Source organism: Python bivittatus, unplaced genomic scaffold (assembly GCF_059951505.1).
Source record: "Python bivittatus isolate LINGU-HERP-01145 unplaced genomic scaffold, Pbiv_v1 ctg000350_np1212, whole genome shotgun sequence".
Lineage (NCBI taxonomy): Eukaryota > Metazoa > Chordata > Lepidosauria > Squamata > Pythonidae > Python > Python bivittatus.
In genome coordinates, this window is record NW_028277074.1 from 13,687,463 (window position 1) to 13,711,693 (window position 24,231).

The window sequence follows — 24,231 nt, forward strand, 5'->3', positions numbered from 1 at the left end:
ACTAAAACATTGCTGAGTAAGATGTGCAAGTGAACTTTGATCCTAAAATATGCCTTTTTCCTTCAAAGGTTCAAAGGTTCAAAGGTTGCAAATAAAGAATGAACTTTTCTTGATTATTCCATTCATACTACAAATTAAATATTTTAAACCACACAGGGCCCCTTAGGTTTGTTTGGATGGATTTACCCAGAATTTTCCACCAGGATCTGGTTAAAGAATATTGCTTTAAATTAAAACCAGTAAATGCATATACTTGGATGTACATAATTTGATTTCCATATACATGGTGAATGGTCACATAGAAGAAAGAGTTGGTGGAATGCCTGCAACATTACAAGTTACAAACAGCGATACTATTCTTTAATATTTGTCCACACAACCACCAGGCGTGTATGTTTTAAGCCACCTTTCGAAGATGTTGGGTGATACATTTATTTAACATTATTATTTGACAAGAAGTTATGAAGGTAATGACCAGAAAATAGTGAAGTCATAACAAGTTGAAAATGCTTCCAAGGCAACAGGAAGATAAAAGAAAGTGGAAAAGTACTGTGTCCACCTTGTACCCACTCTAAACAATGTTGAAAGATCTAGCCTCACCACCCATCAATATAAGAAGCCTATATGGGAGACCATCTCTTTTAGGAGTACTTAAAGTGTCATCTAGAACCACAATAGAGTGCACAATTTATCCAATATACTACTTGTCCTATGAGGAGATCTAGAGAGGTTCTGCTAAATATCATGCTATGAGGTGAGGTGAGAGGAGATTGAAGAAAAGAGAGACCTTTTTGGTGGTTGTCCTGCACTATGGAATAAAGTCCTTCCAGAGGTGCCTGCCTCCCACCCCACTGCTCTTAAGGAGATGTTAGAAACCTTTCTTTTTGAATAGGCATTTAACACATCTAGCTTGGAGGATCATCTTGATATTATTACTTATGTTTTAACTTTTAATTTTATGTAGTTGGACATCTCTTTTATTATTGCTGAACACTGCTCAGAATCATAAGGTATCTGTAACTGGTAACTAATTTTGTGGATCATATTTGTGAAGACCTGTTATAAAATAACTTCTGAACAAAAGGATAAAAGATTAGTCCAAATGTTAAACAAGGAAGATGTGCTTTGCCAGAGAAAAATGTTTAAATTGTATATGTTTCTGTTCCTAATGATATATAGAGCACAGTTATGAAATTATGCTCCTGCAGCTGCTTTTGAAGCATCATAATATAATGTGATCCATTGAAAAATGCTAATTAAATTCTACTGACAACACAAAGGAAGATACACTGCAGTAAAACATTAGTAGTGCTTAATGCAATTAATCAACAGATTAAAGTTCTGACAAAATGGTAAGATAGGATGACTGATAATCATATGATAGGTTATGGATGGGCCACTCTTTGCTGTGACTCCAGGAGATCTAATTTGAGTGGAAAAAAGATATGCCAAAGACAATATTAGAGGAGCAAAGACATATTTACAAGCTGAATAAACTACTGTGAATGAAAACAGGGGACATGAGAAATTGTTAAGAGAAAATAGACATTGCCCTGTGAGCCACCCAGAATTGTGCTTTAAGGTGAGTGGCTGTACAAATATTTTAAATAAATAAATACCCCCTTTTATCAGTGCTATAATCCTTTATCCTTATTTTGTAATTCTTATTCCCTATAAACAATTGAATGGCAGGAACCCTATGATCAGTTACATGCTTTATTAGCTATTTCCAACTTTAGTGTGAGAAAATTACTAGTATGCCATACAAAGCTTTTGTGGAAAACAGTTCATTTTACGAGGCAGATGAAATATTATTCTGAATTGGTGCCTGTATCTCCAACTTTCTATAAACTTATATAAAGAGATGGGAAATCATGGTGAATAGCAATAAAATATAAAAGTACAAATTCATAACATCTGTAATTGGTGGAAAACTCAGTTTTGCTATGTTAATCAACACCTGTAGTAGGACCGAGAAGCATTTGTATTTATTCAAGCAAAAATGAATAGAATCAAGCCTTCATTATTCTGATTCAGCTGGAGTTTCTCAATGAATTTTCTGTTTTGGAGAATGTAACCTGGAGGTCAGCAATATACTATCCCTGGATATTGAAATATTCTGTCATTTCTTCCTGAATGTTGTAATTATTGGTATGAGATCAGTTTCTGTTTGTTTATTTATTTATTTATTTATTTATCTACAGAAACTGATCTGCTTGTCCTCTGGAAAGGGAAAAAGGCATTGTTGGTTAGCTAGTATATATCACATTACAGTTGAGAAGGTAAATAAACAAGTTGAAAGTACATGGCTATTTCAGTTATGTGGAATCTTTATTAAGTAATTTTTTTCCCCCATAGAGAATTAAACAATTTTGTAAACTAAATTAATAAAATTGCTTGAATGGCCCATTCTCAGGTTCATTATGGTTCTTAATACAGTCTTCTCCAGTTTAATACATTTTAATGTAGTCTACATTTCTTTTTCAACTGCATCTCAGTTAATAAAGAAGAAACTGGATCATAATCTTCCTTTATCTCAATGTCCTACTTTGTTTCTGATTTCAAGGATGTTTCCATGAGTAGTTGCTGAAGTTCTTCCAGTGGGATTTTTTCTTGAAGCCTGCTGGACTTTGCTCCCTGCTTGGATTTTCAGTACAGTTGTACAACATGAATCCCAATTCCATGGTCTGATCTTCAGATATTTTCCAGGAGGTCTTTATCAGATACAAAGTCTTGGTCCTGGGTATATTCAACTGTATATCTTGACCCTTGGATGATCAAGTGATGCTGTGGAAGTCTTGTCCCAGTGCCTGAAGGCTGTTTGGGCCTGGTTGGGGATAACAGGCTTAAATATACACTGACAATATAAATGTTATTAGTGTATGGCTCTCCTGCTGCTGGAGTTCTCCATCTTTGATTCTGGATGGTCAGTACATCCCCAGAATGGGTGTGCAGTTTGAGGGTTCTCCTGGACTCACAGATCCTGCTCAAAGTTGGCTATAGGTCTTATTTAGTAAGTTTTTTATGATCTTCATAGAAGATCAATTTAACAAGAGATTACTTTTCACATTTATTGGACACTCCAGAGAATGTTTGAAAAGGGCTAGATAATAACTTAATTATATGGAAATAAACATGGATAGAGGAATAGTTATTTAACTGAGAAGGGCTTATCCTACTATTACCACATTTTGGTTTATGTAGCAGCAGGGTTGAGCCCCTAGAATTAAAAAAGTGCAATGCCATCTTCCCTCCCAGAAACCCTCTCAGTATACACATACTAGCTCTGCCTCTTATCTTCATGTAGCAGCTTGGTAATTACTATTTCCACCACCTGTCTTCCAGAAGGATGCCTCAGCTTGGCATCTTATAGCTCTGGTGTGTGTGAGAAATACGACCTCCACAGCTATGTGCCTTAATAGCAAATGCAAAAGAAAAAAAGGTGATGAAAATAACATTCTGTAGTACCACCTCCTGGACCTCTAATGTTGAGAAGTGTGTCTAAGGAAATCACCACTCCCACTCCCCTCAGAAGATACATCTATCTCACAAGGTATAAATAGAATGACTGTTTTTCTATTATTTAGAAAAAAAAAAGGGGGGGGGGAGAAAGCCTTTTTAATGTTATGTAGTGACATGCAAAACATTCAATAGTGGAGCAAATATAGAGTGGTTCAAATCTCATATTTAGATCTGATAATTTTTTTTTGATAGAAAAATTATGAAGGAAAGCATGAAGTCATATTTTCAGCCTCATTATCATCCAACCGATCTGTTACAATTAATAAACTGAAGCATTCCAATAAAACAGCTTCCTGGAAATAAAACACCTTTTTTGTGTATGTTGTTCTAAGAACTTGCCATGACCACAAGGGATAGATCTAGCTTTCGAGCACAGCCCATAAAGGGTAATATTCCACTATAGTTTCATTCCATATATACTAATAGTTGATATTTTTACAGATTAGGTAAATTAAAGCCACCCTCTTCAAATGTTAACCTCAGTTTAACTAAAAAGAATCTTGGTCGATTATTTTCACTATTCCAAATAAATTTCCTAAGTAACAGCATTAATAGCATTAATTTTACCCCACAAGCTTAAACGAAATTTAACCTATCTGTTTACATTCAATTCAATATTTTATAAAAGTTTCAGCATATTTTGTTTCAATGTTTTTGGGAATATAATGTTCCAGATATTTAATATGATCAATGGAGATCATAGAATTCAACTCTTTACATAGCTGTGTTGATATGTTAGGGTCTACGGGAAGTAAGCATGTGGTTGCAAATAATAAATCTCAGTCCAATTAACAAAATCCTGTGGAAAGACATATGTAATCATCATTTGCTATAAAAAATTAATCTGAACAAAATCAAAGGCTTTTTCTGCATTTAAATATACAAATTCAATGGAGTCCATTCTACCTCTGGCCATATTCAGCATACCAATTAATGCACATAAATTGTCTGATGTCTGATGGTTTGGATAAACCCTGAATGGGAGAAATGAATTATATGTGATAAGATCTGCAACTGCCTAACCAGTTTGATAGCTAAGATCTTAGTATCATCCACTTTATTTAATGAAATAGGCCTCTAGCTAGCATGAATTTTAGCATATTTACTGGGTTTTAAAATCAACTTTTTACACACCTCATAAAGCGATGATGGCAGTTTTTTATCCTTAAAAGATTCTTTACAAAAATACATTCATTCAAAAGTACAAGATCCAGCAAATCTGCAAATGCCTTGCCCCATTCTTCTGAAAAGCCATCTGGGCCAGGAGTGTTGTTATCTTGCAATGACTGTACAGAATCAAGTAGTTCTTCAAGTGATAGAGGAGCTTTCAGCATATCAATATTATCTGATGATAAAAACGGAATATTCACCTGATTTAAAAGTTGATCAGCTTCATGTTGGTCCCCTTAACCTCCAAACTATAAGTTGACTTATAGAATTAAAAAAAAAAGAAAAGAATTCTTGATTGCTTCAATATCAAACAGAATCTGGCCATCTGTTTAACTATTTCAGAATAGTTTATGTTGAGTTTTGTTGATTCCAACAAAATGCCAACAACTTACCGGCTTTTTCAGTGGATTCCCAATACTTTAATTTTCATGCACTGAATGAGAATTCTATCTTGGCGGCAGCATCTCTCTCTCTCTCTCTCTCTCTCTAAGTACATAGAGAATAAGCTAAGGTGAAATCTCTATGGTATTTTGCAATCTCAAATTTATAAAGATATTCAGCCAAGCCCCAAGCTTTGCTCAGGTTTTGTTCCTCAAAGCCCAAAGAAGTTTTAGTGTGGTCTTTTTGTAAATCAGTATACTTCACTACAGCAAGTGGATCCCTGTTTTCTTTTCTTTGCCTTCTCTTTCTCCAGAATTGTTTTATGCCTACTATGCACGAACCATGATTCTTCTCCCCTTTATAAACCTACTATTGTGATTTATAATTTTCTTTGATGCAGTAGCCAGACTTTGCTACAAGCCTCCTAGGGTTAGTGTTAACATTTTTGCTTGAGTTCACCTGATTAAACAACTCATAACATTTAATGTAGGAGATATAAATAAAGGGGATAAAACTCTTCATGTCATATATGTCGGGGTGAAATAAAAGTGCTTCCAGATGGATAATTCCAAAAATGCCAGGCAAAGGACATTATGCATGTATTGTGTCTTGTCTTGCTTACATTTTTTTAAAAGATATTTTCTTTTTAATAATAAAAAAGAAGCAGGGAAAACAATATTGTCTAAACATAAATGAGTTATACAATAAAGGCTCTCGCTGAAATCTATGGATATGAATAAAAATGTAATTCAATGTTATTTTGTGGGATTTTTTTAAGGTCAAAAGATATGCTATGGTGACTCAGCACATCCCTGCTACAAGATAGCTTATTTCCAAGACATGTCTAGGCGTGTGGGTTTTCAGGAGGCTCGCCAAGCCTGTGAAATGGGCGGTGGAGTACTTCTCAGCCTTGAAAGTGAAGCAGAACAGAAACTAATAGAAAATATGCTGCAGAATCTTACAAAATCAGGTCCTGGGATTTCTGATGGAGACTTCTGGATTGGTCTGTGGAGAAATGGGGAGGGACAAACTACAACTACTGCCTGCCCTGATCTTTACAAATGGACAGATGGAAGCAGTTCCCTCTTCAGGTAAATGATGTTTAATATTTTATCCAAAGACTTTTGCTAGAAACAGAGACCAAGAGAGATTCAGGTCCACGTTTCCAGTAGACAAGATATATGTGGGGCTAGGAACAACATAGTGACTAGAAAGCACATACTTTTTTTTAGAATTAAATAAGAAAAGTGGCTTTGAGCATAACCTCTGATCAGAACTTTGTTTTTAGTATCAGAACTAACATACAAAAATAATTTCTTCAGATTTCCTCATCGTAACAGTCAAATGTTAACAGGCTAAAAATTATTACTGCTGTTGTTAAACAATTAGGAATAAGAATTCCTTGCTGATCTGCCAGTAATTATAGAATGATCTACCATTAAATGCCAATCTTGCTTTTGCCAGTGCTGTCATATTTTTAAGCACTTCAGGATTCCTGAATAAAAAGCAGACCTTGTGCAATAAGTAAATATATATATCATACAGTATATTAACAGTTAGATGTTCACTAGTGAAATGATAATTACTAAATATTTACCATGTTTTACATGAGTTGGTAGAGAGGTCTTATTCTGTCTCTCTCTCTCTTTCATTTTTATCATAGGCATCTGTTAGAGGTTGGGGGTGGCAAGAGAGCAAGTGATGAAAGATGCATCATGATGTCACAATGCAAACCCTATGACTTACATACTTGCATCCAACACTGGGGATTGTGCTGAGATGATACAACATAGGTTTTGTCATTTCTGCATTATCTTGGTTTTATCAGACAGATATGGGTTTTATACTATATTTTTCTATGGCCTCCCCACATGAACATGGATTTTTATCTCTGACCATAGGTCTTGCACCATAGTTTTCCATTCTGCCCTATTCATGTATAATTCATTACTGTAACTGTGTTAGTGAGATGGTAGGTAGCAGCCTACCAAGAGATGACCATCAAATGGTAGATATGTAGGAACATGACCTACAGAGGAATAGCCCATTATAAAATGAGAAATCTTTGGTCTCACTTCCTCCTGAATCTTAGAGAAGATATTTCTTTCTTCCCATATTCTGCACTGTCAGTCAATAATCTTTCCAAAGAGGACTTTTATAGACTATTACATATCCTGCATTTTTTCCTTCCTTAGTGGGTTTGGATGCCAACAATTTTCCATTTAGGTGTTTGCTATTTTTTTAGTAAGACTTTAGTGCAGAGGCTGTAATAGATTTTTGCTCTGACTTATGCTTATTTGGCACAGGAAAATCTGATGAAGGAGTTGCACATAGCCCAACCTTTTAGCTAACTAAGAGCTCTGGGGAAACTGGAGGAAAAACCATTTAACAGAATAACAAAGATTCAAAAGTTATATTCCAAGCCTGCAGTATAATATTTGTTATATTTCTGTGTTATAGAAATTGGTATACTGATGAGCCTTCCTGTGGGAGTGAAGCTTGTGTTGTGATGTATCACCAGCCAACAGCAAATCCAGGTTTAGGTGGGCCTTATCTTTATCAGTGGAATGACGACAGATGTAACATGAAGCACAATTTCATCTGCAAGTATAAGTCAGGTAAAGAATGATAAGCCAGATTCTTGATGTCATCTCTCCTTTTGTAGTAAAGTTGAACCAATAGTGGCACCTTTCTTGTACTCTCAGAACCAAGGGGGAAATCCCTGAATAATATTGTTTACTGTTAAATAACATTACTGTCTTGGTGTTTGTCTTCTGCATCTTTCATACTGATGACATTTAGACTGCTAAATCATTTAGTGTGACAGAAATCTAGTGGATTTTTATAGGTCTACTATTGTCAGGCCTAGCCCAAGGAACTCCGAGAGACCATGTAAATTCAGTCCAGCAATGTTTATTAGCTACAACCTCTAGCAAGAATCTTCCCAGACTGAAAACCCAGCTCCCAAGTAATGCCAGCCACAACATTGTGAATTCCTCAGGGAGGTGCCAGTCTCATCCTCTTATCTTTCCCTCGCGCCTCAGGAGATGAAAGAAAACATTTTTCTCCCTGAGTCTGGCCTTCATAATTCCATTCCATCACATCTATTGAGCTATAGAAGCTCAGTTACGCTCACCTAAGTACTTTCATAACCAGGTCAGGCAATGTGCACAATTGCCATAATAATAACCAAATAAGATTAATGCACTTCATAGAATATTTGTGTAAAAGAATTTTTTTTTAGTTTATAATCCCATAAATCTGTTCTATTATATATAGTTTGTCTCTGTCATTCACTATCTTTGGATAGTCTATGAAAACAGGATACATACATACATACATGCATGTCTGTATGTATGTATGCATGTATATGTATATAATATTACATGGCCCTTGAAATAAGAATGGGATAAAAAATAGAAAATAATTTTTAAAGTTCTGGATCTTGTGTTTTCCTAAATATCATTCCATGAAATACAGTGATTCACACTGATATTTCAACTAGTCTTCACAATCTAGTGCCTATCGAGGCTTGAAAATTATAGCAGCTTAAGTCCAACTCATCTGGAAAATGAACTGAAAGAGCATTCAATCCGCTTTTCCAAATGAAAGCAGACTGGGGAAGGTTAGTTTTAAAGACTGAAAAAGCTTATTAAACATGAGTTATTTTTGATGATATGTACAAAACAGTGAAGATAATGTATTTTTTAAATTGTTGATTATTGATTTAACAGAAGACATCCTAGAAAAAGAATCAGGAGACAGAACAGATCCACATCATGGTAAGAACATTTTGGACCAAATTGCAGTGTTCAAGTAACATCTGAGCTATTTCTGAAATCAAAACAATCAGATAGATTACAAAAGCAGACTAAGTTGGAACAGTTGAACTATCACTCCAATTCAGAAAAATATTTAAGTGTGTGTTTTATAAGCATATGGCTACCCTTTAGAATATTGCAGTTTTGGTAATTTTTATTCCTGATGTGATCTCAATGTTTCAGTAAAACCTGTAGCCAAAATTTATCACACTCATTTTTAAATATGATTAGCTATAGAGTTTTGTTACCTTTTCAAAATACAATAACAAAAGCAAATACAGAGACATAGAAGACAGGTTTACTGTATTTTTTTTTTAAACTGCATTTTCAGAAGTTCAAGCAACGGTGCCAGCCATGAAGCCTAATGATCCAAGCAAGTCAGAAGATGATTTTCCATTGGTCGTTACTGAAACTGGTGGTAATTAATATATTCAATTCTTAGATCACATTTCATAATGCTATTTCTAGTATTTTTAAGGAAAAGCTAGACAACCCATGACCTGTTGGGTCATCCTTCTTTTCATATAATATAGACTGGTGCCATTTCTCCTCCCCTCACAATCCTCAGCAAAGCCCTGGTGATGCTTCCTCCTCCTCCTCCTCCTCCTCAACTGACCCGTGGAACTACCTGTCACTTTGCTGGGAGGGAGGGGGAACAAAGGGAGCCATGGACTGTAAAGAAAACTGCACCCCTACTCCCCATCCTGTCATGTCCCCAAGAGCCCCCTGCCTCCAGGGAGGAAGAGGGTTCACCCATCAACCACAGGTGCCCCCCACCCAGCCCTACTTTGCCAGCAGGTATCTGAGTTGCTCCCTTGTCCTTCTTTGCTGCCCACCACCGTTAAGTGATTTCAGTTTTCTGCCTCAGTTCCAAAAGAGCCAATAACCACTCACCTGTTGGGGCTTATCACCAGCCAGTTGGGCACGGGGCCAGAGGGAGGTGGGAAAGAGGGTAGGGATACACCCTCCCACCTTCTTTTGCACCACACAACCTACAGGTTTCTGGTAAGAGTAGTTGGAAATCATGATCATGTGATCATGGCTAACTGTGGTGATGCTGCAGTGGCCACAACTTTGTACATAGAACAGCATGAAGATCCTTGAAATTTCACTTCTACAGGAGTCATGGTCTTGGATTTTAGACACATTCTTCAAGTTACCCAATTTGAGGTACCATGTTTTGGTCCTATGATGCACCATTTAGGCCAATTGAAGGTTACAAACAGACAGACAGGAGACTTTTAGTATATTTAGATGATAGAAATTTGGGATAGACACCATTGGACTCACAGAAAGAGTAAACTGCAGCCAGATGAGGAACTTCAGGTATAATTTTCTGGAAATGTCAATTGAATATAAATGAATCCAGGAGAAATGGGACAGCAACAGAAACAAAATCAAATAACATGTTGGTAAATGAACAAATTCTTGAAAATTGCATTTTCCCAGTTAGCATTTTTCTTAGTTCAGCTTTTATAAATGGTGGCTTATGAAATGGTGCTGTTGGCCATGACAACAACAGCATTCTAGTGTGTCAAGGTTGCTCTTATATATTCACGGAAACTTGGAATTTCCAAAGCTATCATCTTAAAAGCATACACAATTGCTGATTGGTCACATAATAACTTTTATGTTTTGTATCTTTGAGTTTAAAACCATGCGCTTGCATAGTGAATGCTTTGCCTCTTCAACTCTAGTGCAATCTTCAGGATCAATAAAGAAGCAGCAAGATGAGTAGCTGTGGCCAGGAAGGCCTTTGCACAGCTCCACCTGCAATGTCCTTTCCTGGATCAGGAGGCCCTTCAGAGAGTCACTCATGCTCTTGTCACCTCATGGCTTGACTGTTGTCACATGTTCTACATGGCCCCTTAGAGACCACTTAAGACTTCAACTGGTCCAGAATGCAGTGGCATGGGCAGTTATGGGTATGCCTTGGTATGTCTACTTGATACCACTGCTCTGAAAGCTGCAGTGGTTACCAGTATGATTCAAGGTTTGATTCAACTTGCTGGTTATGACCTATAGTCAGTGTTGGTGGGATGGGGAGAGCTCTAGCCCTAGCCTCCTGCAATGTGGAATGCCTCTGGGTTCAGGTCTTTCACCACTCCTCTTTAACATCTACATGAAACCCCTGGGGAAGGTCATTCAGTGGCATGAGGTGCAGTATCATCAGTATGCCAATGATACCCAGTTATACATCTCTACTCTGGGTTGGACAGGTGATGCTGTTGCAGTGCTGACTCAGTACCTGGACATCATGAAGCTTTGGATGGGGAGGAACTGGCTCCAACTTAACCCTGGCAAGATAGAATTGGGTTTTTGGCCCCCCAGGGTCTGGTGATATATTGTCTTATCTAGTTGGGGTGGCACTTCCCCAGACAGCTGGTGCACAATTTCTAGACTCATAGTTCCAGCTCAAGGAGGGACCTTTGCACAGATTCATCTTGTACACCAATTGTGACCATTCCTGGACTGGGAGGCCTTGGTCATGGTCATTCACACCTTGGTCACTTCCTGATTGGACTACTGTAACGTGCTCTAAATAGGGCTGCCCTTGAAGATTGCCCAGAAATTACAGCTGGTCCAGAATGCAGCTGTACGTGTAGTGTTGGGTGCCTCTGGTCCACCCATGTTACACCTCTGTTGTGCAAGCTGCAGTGGCTCCCAGTTTTCTTCTAGGTGCAATTCAAGATGTTAGTCATTACATGTAAAGCCCTACATGGCATGAGATCAGGCTACCTGTGGGACTGCCTTTTCCTGAGGTTTTCTACCACATTGGATAGAGGAGGTATGCTCCGGGTCCCTTCTTTTACATGTTGCCATCTAGTGGAACCTAGGAAGTGTACCTTTTCCATGGCAGCCTGTTCCCTGGGTAACACCCTTCCCCCTTGAGTTCTGGCAGGCCCACACCCACTTAACCTTCCAGAAAGCTGTAAAGAGCTGGTTCTTCCCTGAAGCACTGGGATAGCTTGAAGTCAGAGGTGGAAGATACTGGTATTGGCTGCATCAAAGGAGATTGGTTGCGGTGCCAGGTTTTTCTTTCTACTTTTATTTTTTGCTTTTATTGTTTTATGATCTTTGGTTTTACAGGTAGTCCGCAGGTTAAGAACACCCAGTTTAAGGATGATCCATAGTTAAGAACAGAGCCTCTTGTAGCAAAATTCAAGTTAAATACACAATGGTTCGAGTTAATTACACAATGTATACAGTCTTATACAATACTGTTCTGGCTTACATACAAATTTGACTTAAGGACAGACTTTGGAAATGGAATTTGTTCTTAAACTGGAGACTACCTATATATAACTGTTATGAGTTGCCCAGAATTATGTTTTTAATATGGGCAACCATGCACATATTTTAAATAAATAAAATAAAGCCCTATATTCATTCATTCTTTCTTTCTTTCTTTCTTTCTTTCTTTCTTTCTTTCTTTCTTTCTTTCTTTCTTTCTTTCTTTCTTTCTTTCTTTCTATTTATACGCTGCCCATCTCCCTCGGAGGGTGACTCTGCCATGGAGTAGGTTATTTGAGGGACTGCCTAACTTCCATGTGTCTGCCCGGTCAGTACTAACTGACAGGGTTGGAGTTCTCGGAATTCCTTGAATTAGGATGTGTCATCTATTGGGATGCAGGAAGTGTGCTTTTTCTGCCATGGCATCTGCCCTTTGGAATGAAGTTCCCCCCAATATTCATGTGGCCCCCACCCATTGGCATTCCAGAAAGTCTTAAAGACTTGGCTGTTCTCCCAGGCCTTGCGTTAGGGAAACCCTATTGGATATGTTTGGGGGTGTGGATGTTATTAGTGGACTCACCATCTTTTCTTCTTCTGTATTCTGTATTTCATTCGGTTTTATTGTACACTGCTAGATTCAGTTTGGAGTTGGGTGGTACTTAAATTGAACTGAATACATTGAATGAGTCAGCTCTCTGTTCTTTGGTTGCTACATAATGGAGGTCAGTTCTGGCCCATTTTCTAGTGAACTGTTTCACCAACCCCCTATGTAAAAAAAGGGCAATGAAGAAGAAATTTGCTTTACACTCAGCTTTCTTATGTGCATATTGTTTAAGGAAATGAGAGAACTCTCATTTTACTTCTCCCTCTGTTAGAAATATGAAAGCCAGAATGTGATTTTGTAGTTGTTGACAGCAATGATCTTTCCTTAAATTGGATAAAAGAGAGTCAAGTGAAAATAAATTATAAATAAAGTTCTGATTATTAACAGTGAGAAGACTTCTGTAGAGTGGAATTCATGGTTTCCTGTGCTCCATTACTATCATCTACCATTCTTGTTGGAGCTCTTGCAAGAGATTTCCCAACCCCTTATGTCTGACATGCATCTAAATGTGCAGAGAAAAAGAAAAGAAAGAAGAACTGAAATAAAATCGGGAAGGAAAGTAGGAATAGATGGGGAAAGTAGGAATAGATGGCAAAGAGATAATTACTGAAAAGGATGGATCAATATGTAAAGGGATTCATTTAATTTGAAGATGAATAGATAATGAATCAAAAGACAGTTTAAAAAAACTGGGAGTAAGGAAGAGAGAGCTAGAATGAATGAATGCTACAGGTAAGGGAGTCAGAAATAGGAAGGGGATTATTTGGGGCACATGAGGATGCTGCAATACATGTTTTAAGTCTTGCATATAAATGTATTCATGAATAAGAAATACAAACAGTCCTCTACTTACAAGCAGGTTATGTTCCAAGAGGCTGTTCATAAGTCCATTTTGTTCATAAATCCAACCAACCAAGTTAACCCCCCCCCCCAAAAAAAACATGCACAGTACAGTTCTTACCTTATGGCAATGGCATCCTCTAGAACTGATAAAGAACATTTCTCCACCTTCTTGGTTCAGGAAGTTTGGGTAATGGCCTTCCTCTTTTCCTCATAGATGACACTGTAGCAGTAGATTAGATTATGGACAGCTGCAGACACCTTGGTGAAGCACTCGACATTAGGGTCTTGCATCTCAAACAATGATAGGGCTTTCTCAATCAAGCTGAACCCCTCTGCCATCAGCTGGAACCTCTCTGGTGGTTCGATCATTTCCTCTTCCTCTTGTTTTTGCTGGCTTTCCAACTCGATGAGATCTTCATTGGAGAGTTCCTCAGTGTGTGTAACTAACAGGTCATCAAAGTCCTCCTCATCCAGGTCGAGCTGAAGCTCCTTGTGGAGGGCAACCAAGTTGCTGACAATGCCCTGTGACTCCTTTTCCACTGCCTCAAACCCTCAAAATTCATGACCGAACTGAGGGCACAGATGTTTCCACGCTCTGTTCATATTCATAGGAGTAACCTCATGCCAGGCTGCATCAATGTTCTTGATAGCCTTGTACATGTTGTAGGACTTCCAAAACTGGTGCCAGGTCATCTGGGAGTCCCTTTCAATTGCCTGAACTGCTTGCCTAAATGTGCAGCAAAGATCTTGAAGTTTGCTATCACCACATAGGCTGAAGGAGGGAAGTGATGTTCAGGGGTAGATTCACAACCTTCACGTCTAGATTAAAGTCATCCAGGTAAGGTGAATGACCCAAGGCATGTAGGAATCCCCTATTGTAGGGGAGATGGGCAGGAGAGAAATCAAATAAATAAATAAAAATAAAATAAATGTATCTGAAATTAGCATGATCGTGAAGGGGATGTTTTTGTCACAGCAATATCTCTCCACTTCTGGGATGAAATGGTGGAAGAACCAGTCTTCAGAGATGAGAAGGGTGACCCAATCTTTCCGGTTAGCCTTCCACACAAGAGGAAGTGACCCTTTTGCAATATTCTTGAGAACTCATGGGTTCTCGGAATGGTAGACTAGCAACGATTTTAGGTTCAAGTCACAAGAAAAGTTGCCAATGAGTAGCACAGTTAGTCTGTCCTTTGCAGCTCTGAAGCCTGGCAAGGTCTTCTCCTCCTTGCTGAGGTATATTCTATCCAGCATTTTCTTCCAATAAAGCCCCATTTCATCCACATTGAATATTTGCTGGGGCAAATAGCCACCTTCTTCTATGATGTCCTTAAAGATTTCCAGGAACTCCTTGTCTGCATCCTTATCCACATTTACTGCCTTGTCACTCACTTTCACATTACAAAGGTTCACACAAGCCTTAAAGCACATGAACCACCCATGACTTGCAATGAACATCTCCACAGCAACACCTTCACCAGCCTTCTGTTGCAAGTCATGTGTGAGCTTTTAGTCTTCTCCTGGATCAGCATTATGCTAAGTGGAACACGACACTGATGGTGGCACACAATGCTGATGTGGATCTTTGATCCACATGCTAAGCAGCATCTTCATCTGTTCCAGCACTTTTCCTCTCCTTTTGCTTATTATTGTCCATTGCATAGGCACTGAATTTTTCACATGCTCCATGATCTTCTCATTGTTCTTAATGTTCATTCTGATGGTGGAATGATTCATGCTGTATGCACATGCCACGTTGGCCATCTTCTCCCCACAGTAAATTTTCTTTAATATTTCTACCTTTGTTTCCATCATGATGGATTGATGCTTCTTAGCACTACCCCATTTCCCATTATCACTCTTCCACTTAATTGCAAAAATACTGTAATTCAGTCACTACACATCAGCGAACAATAACATCCAAAATGGCGCATGCTCAATCTTCTGATGTGCGACAGGTGCTGCCAAGTACAGTATATGTATGTGGTACACCATAAGCTAACCCTTTCCTGCCTTCTCCCGCCTTCCAGGAGATTGGAAGTTGGAGTTGGAGTTCCAAACAGGTTTGTTCATATCGGTGAAAGTTTGCAAGTCAAAAATTCATAAGTAGATGACTGTCTGTAAGGTATTTGGGAAACATAGAGTCTTTCCAAGTTTCTTAATGTACAGTACTGTACACTGCACAGCATTTAAGGAACGTTATTTGTTTAACTGAGTTCTGGTTGGCCCAGTTCGTAGCTGTCCCATATATAACAATCAAAACCCCCAAAAACTGTCTTTTAAAATTTGTGCTCTGGCTGAAATATTCAAATTAAAAATATGAATTTGAATATTCATCAAAATAAATTTCATGTAAACCATGGAACTCTGCTCATGAAAAGAACATTGCTCATGAAAAGAACATTGATGTATATGTTCTAAGGTACACTACATTCAGATTTTTGGTTATACTCTTTGGATCCCATCAGTGGATGAACTGCTGGAACAAGCAACTTTAAGGTACATTTTGCAACTCTTTCTTGGTATATATTACATGGAAAAAATCACTACTCTCATTATTAGTCTTCTCACGGAGGCTCTGAAGAAATTTCAGGATTAAAAGAGTTACATATGATTAATAAGTGATTTAAGAGACCCTTATCTGCATGGTATTGCACTTCAAGCAAACTAAAATATTCATATATTTACTATTTTTATTACAGAGAACAAGTCCTTATATATTTTAAAGGTTTAATGACATTCCTTTTTCTTGTAGGTATAATTCCTAATTTAATTTATGTTGTTATACCAACCATACCACTGCTGTTGTTGATATTAGTGGCTTTTGGGACTTGCTGTTTCCAGATGCTGCATAAAAGGTAATTTTTTTGTCTTAACAAACATGACAGTTTGTATCTCTGCTTTATGTACTTTGGAATGTATGTTTACATTAGCCACTTACTCATATGCAAGTCCAGTCCACATGCAATGCAAAGCTAGTCACACTGAATGGCATCTATAATATTCCATAGAATATGACTGTAAAAGAAGAACATACTTAAAAATGTAGCCACATACTCAAAGACAAAATATGCAGTTTAGTATGTATAGAGAGTTAGTTGTGGCCCTGTCATAGATCAAATAATGTTACTCCTATTTAAGCCAATGTAGATGAGCTTCTTGCTTTTATACGATAACATCATTAGAAAAGTAGCATTTCAGCCTAATATCAAAAAAAGCATATAAGCTCTGCAATATGAAACAGAATATATTCTGTTATTTACCCTGCTTTCAAACACAGCTAATACAGTGGAACCTCGGGTTATGAACACCTCTGTTAACGAACTTTTCGGGTTACAACCAGCTCCGGCCGCAAAAACTTACCTCGATTTGCGAACTCTGCCTCGGGATACGAGCAGGATACGTGGCCATTTTCCCTCCTGTGACACGGTCCGCGGCCATTTTTCTGCCCCTGACACATGGTCCGTGGCCATTTTCCGCCCCTGACACGTGGTCGTAGGGAGGGGGACTCTCCCTCCAAGCAATAGCCGCCTCCCTGTCCTCCACGCCAGAACGGATTAACGGTAATTACATTGAACCTTATGGGAAAATTTCCTTTGGGTTGCAACCAATTCAGGGTGCGACCAGAGTCACAGAATGAATTAAATTCGTAACCCGAGGCTCCACTGTATTTTAAGATATAGATGAGATAGATAGATAGATAGATAGATAGATAGATAGATAGATAGATAGATAGATAGATAGATAGGAAAGAAGGAAAGAAGGAAAGAAGGAAAGAAGGAAAGTCAAGAGCAATGATGCTCAATAGCATTTCCTGCTTTGGAATTATCCAAAGAAATCATGGTATAAGCTATTTTCCCAAGATGGATCAGTTGATTTTCCATCCACTCTTGGAATATTATGGTCACTGTTCTTTTTGTACTGTGAAGTGGGGATGGCTCTTAATATCACTGGTGCAGAAGAAAGGGTTGAAAATTACCCCAGTGTGGAAATTTCTATCCACCTGTTTCCATAATATTTAATCGAACTTTATTGTAGTATTTCCCAATTTTCTTGGCAGGACCTATCAAATACAGTATACAGTAAGTGGTTCTGTCCTAAAACAAAACAGAATAAAACAAAATCAAAGCCACCTGTCCTCTCCTCATAAAAAGTCTCATAAAATGTCTTGTTAGTGCTTTCTTCCACAATCTTCTGGGCTATTTCTGTAATCAATTTGCGTGCTGTCCCACAAAATGTCAGTGCTACTTGGGAAGGGGACACACATAAATGATTACATGATAAGTGATTACAATTGGTGCCAGACAAGCTAATAGCCTTCATCTCTGCTACTGAGCAGGGCTGTATGGTGTACCGTTGGAAACATGGGTAAGAAACACAAGAGGACTAATGAAATGTTATGAGAGCAAGAAATTGATAAAAAGTTGCAATTTTAGTAGGAGTTCCATATAAAAACATTTGTAATGTGCTCCAGGGAAAAACCCTGTGGGTTATAGTTGTCTTTCCTCCAGAAAATACAGCAAACAGTTTCCTGTTGCCTCCCAAATGTGTGAGGCATGTTGGTGATGAATTATGGCAGTTAAGTCCAATATCTAGAGAGCTGTAGGTTAGGAATACTGAAGAACGTCTTGATTATAAAGAGGAAAGCAAAAGCAAGATATAAGACATGCAGGTATTAACCCATCCCATTAGGAGCCAAGCATTTCTCCCATGCTTTATGGCAAACCATTCATGCTTAGAGGCTTTCCCTTTCTTTCTTCTAGGGAAGCAAGGAGAAACTGCTTCAATGATTCATCTCCATTATCATCTGAATACCTTACAGAACACTTAGATTCTAACTTGGTACATTTCTCAGTTTCTAAGGTCATCTTTTGATTATATTTTGAAGGTAGAATGTTACTGCCTAAGCTACCCAGGGCTCTTTTCAAAAATTTAAAAACATTGATTACTTTCTTTCAGCTTTGAATGTCTTGAAATTATGATAACCTGATAAACTCAGGGAAAGGCAGTAGTATTCATAGTTTGGGGAATATGTTCTTGTCGCATTTATTCAGATAAATCCTTTAAAACCAGCAGCAATGTTAATAACTTTATTTGGTTTCCTTCCATGCTGCTGTAATATTTAAAGCAATCACTTTGAATGCCTTTCACAAGAAAAATGGGAAGTAAATTAGATGAACCGCCATCATCATCATCATCATCACCATCATCATCATCATCATCATCATCCAAAAGGTGTATAATTGCAGCCTATCGAAAAGTTTCCACTGAGTTGCAATTGTTAATGTGAAAGAAGTAAAAGTATTAAATGTACAAAGAGTAATAAATTTTACTTTCTGCCCTGGCCTCCTTTGGGGAACATAGTCCATGGTACATTATTCAATACTCAAATGGAGCCCTCATTCTCAAAAAGCTTGCTCTCTTGGTTTAGGATTTGGAATTAAAATAGTGAGTCATTTCTGCCAATATATACTGCTAGATTGATATTGCCTTGTCTTACAACAATGTTTCCCAACCTGGGCAATTTCCATATGTGTAGACTTCCACTCCCAGAATTCCCCAGCCAGCATGTCCGTTGAAGAGAACTGTAGGAGAATTTTAGGAGTAGAATTCCACATATCTGGGAATTCCCCAGGTTGGGAAACACTGTCCTATAGCAATAGAAGTGGAAGCCAATTGGCTAAGAAGGACCTCAAACACTCACCTGGCCATGTGCTCATATCATTGGAAAAAACCACATTAACCTAACCATTAGCCTTTTCCCCAGCCCCTGTTTTGTTGCTGTTTTCTTCTTGGTAATACCTTACACTTGAATTACACTAATGCAGAAATTATTTATAAAAACTCAGTTGGCATTAGTAATTGGTAAGCCAATCAGTACAGACCTTGAGGGTTAAACTGATACTGCACAGGGCTTATAAGCTGCTTGGCTTCTTCTCAGAAAATGCTTCTTTAAATCTAAGATCAGTTTTCAGCTATATGTATATGGTGTTTTTGAACAAGGATAGATGAAACAATATTAGTAACGCAAACATTGGTATCCTTACAACTTATTCTTGACCATCCTCCTTCATTGCAGAGTTCTTAACTGAATATGTGAAAAGATGTGAACCAAATCTGTACCCATGCACTTGTGTTTTTAATTTTCCAGTAAAGGAAGAACAAAAACCAGTCCTGACCAGTCAACACTGTGGATTTCTAAGAACCCAAGAAAGGACAGTAACCTGGAGGTATAGAGAAATGGCTGAAAAGGAAGCAGGAATGACATTTTTCAGGATCTCTTAGATTGTCTTGTCAAGTATTAGTTCGGAATGGCTTGAAATTGCAACAAATCAGCAGAATGAACTGGAAGCTCCCCCTTGAGGCAATTGCTCTGATGATTTTTTTATACATATAGTTTTTGGTTTTTAATCCCATAGCAAACATCTCTAAAAGTAAATAAGAATATGATTATTTTGCTAAAGAAAAATAACTCGGCTACGGATACTAATGAGATGGACAGAACATTTTGAATTTATTCCCTGTGTCAGTTATAGAACAAATATTTCTAATTTAACTGTTAACATTTATTTCCATTATTAATTTCTCATGTATTGTATTATTTCTCAGTAATGGATAGAGTGTAGTTCCAGCTAATATGAACTTATGGTGTAATAAGATAATTTATCTTTGCATAAAAAATTCTACACTAGAATGTGAGTTTATTGTCGTTCCATATATGTAAAGAAATTTGTCAGTACTATTCATGTGAATGATAAGATTTTTTTTAGGCAAGAAAAATGATGCACAGTACTTGATTATTCTTTGCTACCATCTACTTTTTGATAATGCTTGTCCAGAGTTAGCACAAATTATTCTACTCAGGTCATATTAATTAGTACAAAAATAGTACAATTAGTACATTCAATTCCCTGAAAAGAAACTGAAAGAGAAAGTAGCTTTTCCTATGTATGCTTTACTGTTGGAACAAGCAATGGCAGAAATGTATGGTTTGATACCTTGTTCCATACTGGTATCTGGTATCTGGTTCTGTTTTGTTTGTTTTTATTCTGGAAAAAAGAAGGCACTCTGAGGCTAGTAGAAATGCTATAACACTGACTCTTAGAAATCCTGAACAGCACAGGTATGAGATGTAAAGACTGTCATGGACTTCCTTCCCTCCCTCCCCTCTCTCTCGCAGAACAATACAATTGCATAAAAAGGTTTAAGCAGTCCTTGTCAAATTGTATCACTGTATCCCTGAGTGACAGAAGCTGGTACCACTTCTGTATAGTACAAAGTTAAATATAATAACTTTTGCATACTTGAATGCATACACTATTTGTGTGCAGGGTTTTTTTTTTTAATAGATTCAAAATGAGAAAACAGTGAAAATGGCAGTTCAAGGGTCTGAATATTTATCTTGTAAATATCTCCTTTGATACAAATAACAGCTTCAAAATATTTCCTGTAGCCAGCTAAGAGTCTTTCTGTTCTTTTGGAATTTTTGTTCCCATTCGCTTTACAGAAGATCAGGTTTGAAGACCAAGAAAAATATTTGTGAAACTGCCTCAAAACTGCTCAGGTCTGTAAAACAGATCCTCAGTACAACAGTGATATGTAAGAAAATGTTGTTAGAGGAAGTAGTTTTCAACTTTATTACAAAAGTGATTGTCTATAGTATGGAAAAGGAAACCCTAATAAGACTTAAATATTTTGGAACAAAGTGCTTTGAACTGATTAAACAAACAAACAAACAAAAAATACTTTTCACCCACATACCATTAAGATTCATTTGAAGAAGAAGAAGAAAAGAACAATAAAGCTTTTGAAGAAAAGAACTTTTTGCCAGTTAAACATGGAGATGGTTCTGTAATGTTTTGGATTCACATGTCAGCCAATAGCACAGGAAATACTGTGTGAATGGATAGAAAAATAGATTCATCTAAATATCAACATACCTTAATGTCCCATTGTTAGTGATGAAATTTAAGCTGAAAACAGGTTGGATATTTCATCAAAACAGTGATCAGAAACATATCTCCAAGCCACCATGAAGTACCTACAGGAAAGAAACACAAAGGGGTTTGATTGGGTTTCACAGTCAAATTACAAGAAATTGTGGGGAGATTTCAAACATGCAGTGAATAAATTATTTCTGGGCTAGAAGAATTCTGCAAGGAAAACTGGGGAAAGATCCCAAAAGCAAGAGTAGAAAGGATCTGAACTGATTACAGGAAATACTTTGAAACTGTTATCTCTGCCAAAAGATGTGCTACAAAGAACTGAATGAAAAGATATACAAACCTTTGCACTTGCTACATTCACTCTTTCCGTATTCTGAATCTGTAAACAGCTGCACACAAATACTAAATGTGCATTCAGATTTGCAAAAGATGCCATTTTCAACTTTGTACCATACAGAGGCTGTGTCAGCTTCTATTCACTTAGGAATTCATTGAAGCAAACAATTTGATCAAGGATGCCTAACTTTTGCATATACGGCTGCTGAGAAATATTCCTTATCCTAGTGATTCTGTTTAAATTAAAGACTACCAGGAAATATCAGGGCTGTGAGCCAGACTTGGAAGTTAAAAAAATACTCTCCCCCTCCCCCCAAAAAAGGCAAGAGCAAATTGCTTCCATATTGCTGCCAAAAAAATGACAGAAATATCTATGAAATAACCAAAAGCTGAGTTTGATGCTATTGTGCTGGTTATTTCCTTAAAGCAAAGAAGAAAGTGATGTTGAGATGTTCTCCTTGGCTAACATGGAAACATATGTTAACAGCAGAAGCCTCTACTTGTACATTAACAGCAGTGGAACTAGGACTAATGCATACATACTGGATCCATTCTCATATTTCTGTTCCAACATTCAGTGAGTTGCATATGTATATTACAATTGTTTCTACTGAAAACAATTTATTTTAAATAGTATCATGTGTACCAATGCAGGTTTGTGAGACCTGATGTGTGATACTTACTTCATCTCCTGCAGTTTTCAAGAGAAAAGTTGATAATTGTTTGTATTAAGAAACAAACTCTGAGAAATATGAATTATAAATTCAGTGCTAAGCTACATGCAGAATGGTTAATTTGGCATAATCAAGTAATAATTTAATTATAATTTCAAGACTATTGTGGGTATTTAGCTGTTATTTCTGAATTTCTAATATCTGAATCCAGATTAATTTTATTTCGTTTAAAAATACAGAAATGACTTGAACAACTTCTCATAGGAATGAAATATGTACACACATAATGTGATTTCACAGAAATAGCATTATAAAGCATACCCTATTGATTTCAATAGAAAGCTGGTCTTTATAGCTGTGAGTTATTTTTCAATGATTCTCATTGTATACTAAATACAGTAATTGTTTGGTTACTCTATCATGCACTGCAGGAAAAAAAATCTAAAATCAATTAACATGAGAATAGAAAGTTACCTACTTGATTTGAATGCTTTGACCCATAATATTTTCTAGTTCACTTGACTAGACATGGGAGTTTCATATGTACTGCTAATCAATATCCTGAATTTTTGCATAAACTTGGCATACACTTTGAATTTCTTTCCTAATAAACTGAGTTAATAGGAAATGATCAGGGAGGTATGTGACTGAGGTTTTCTGATTGGAACCTTAGTAATGACATATAAACTTATATACTGGTATCTCATTATCATGTGAAGTAAGCAGTCATTTAAGAATCTCTTACAAAAGAAATTATTATTATTATTATTATTATTATTATTATTATTATTATTATTATTATAATATTTATATTTATTGGCCACCCATCTCCAGTGGATTCTGCACCTTGAAAGCCATAAGAGTTTCAGTCATGGTGTTTTCTGTCTTGGAAAACTATGAGGACTGCCCTTGTCAGTAAGTTTAAAGGGACAGTTCTACTGAGGGTTGTAGTTTCATTTTGTTATCCTAGATCCTCTTCCCTTTTCCTATTCAAGCCTTAAGAGAGTAGCTGGAAGAAAAATATTGCAATCCTGATAACTGTCAGTTAGTGAAACTTCAAGAATTTGTTCAGATTGCTTCAAAGACATACTTGGACATAATTTGAATTATTAATTTTCGCCTGCTTCTGTCAAATGTTATTGTATGGATGCTACACTCACATCCTTTCCTTTTGAATCCTATATTATTTCTAGGTTTTTTTTAATGCTAATAATTAATGGTATTTTTTATCCAGTCCACAAATTTCAAAACGTCCACATAAATTCCAGGGCGATACGGCAGTGCACACTTGTAGCCAAAGGATGTTACACCAACCAGAAACCACTTTTTATTCTCTTGACACATCAGAGGCCCACCAGAATCTCCCTGAAATGACAAAGATGAATTAAAATATTGTTAGTGTTGGCAACACTATTGCTATGACCTTCACTGTTTAATAAGAGGACTGTCAGTTTTATATATTTCTGCAAGCTTCTCTATAAGTCATAAGTTTAAATGAAACATACTGCATAAAAGTTGTGTCACAATGCTTATATAAGGATTGAAGAAAGAAATGTCTTTCATGGGGCTCCTTCACCCAACTGCTAACCATGGACAGACAATGCTTCAGTACTCATACTGAGAAGGCTTTAAGTATCACCCCCAGCTTTCTCCTATCCTGGCATTGAGGAAGCCTGCAACCATGCTTTGTTACTCTGTTC

The 24,231-nt window shown here is 37.1% G+C and overlaps 2 protein-coding genes across 8 annotated transcripts in view; one reads left to right on the forward strand and one right to left on the reverse strand.

Moving 5' to 3' along the window:
• The window catches only part of CHODL (chondrolectin), a 33,116-nt gene extending 13,305 nt beyond the window's left edge, over positions 1-19,811 (forward strand). Inside the window, exons 2-7 of one of the 2 annotated variants that reach the window (XM_025169786.2) lie at positions 5,852-6,164; positions 7,534-7,691; positions 8,808-8,855; positions 9,226-9,312; positions 16,331-16,433; positions 19,727-19,811. In XM_025169786.2, coding sequence (XP_025025554.2) covers positions 5,852-6,164; positions 7,534-7,691; positions 8,808-8,855; positions 9,226-9,312; positions 16,331-16,433; positions 19,727-19,811 — 794 coding nt within the window. Of the gene's footprint in view, positions 1-5,851; positions 6,165-7,533; positions 7,692-8,807; positions 8,856-9,225; positions 9,313-16,330; positions 16,434-18,338; positions 18,451-19,726 lie in introns of those variants that run through there. The other variant, XM_088144602.1, reaches the window with a different exon arrangement.
• Positions 3,572-24,231, reverse strand: part of TMPRSS15 (transmembrane serine protease 15) — a 90,148-nt gene continuing 69,488 nt past the window's right edge. For 5 of the 6 annotated variants that reach the window (XM_088144601.1, XM_088144600.1, XM_088144598.1 and 2 more), the window contains 2 exons: positions 5,085-23,896; positions 3,572-4,867 (listed from right to left, as the gene is read on the reverse strand). In XM_088144601.1, the coding sequence (XP_088000727.1) occupies positions 23,738-23,896 (159 nt within the window). In that variant the 3' untranslated portion in view covers positions 3,572-4,867; positions 5,085-23,737. The remainder of the gene's footprint in view (positions 4,868-5,084; positions 23,897-24,231) is intronic. The other variant, XM_088144597.1, reaches the window with a different exon arrangement.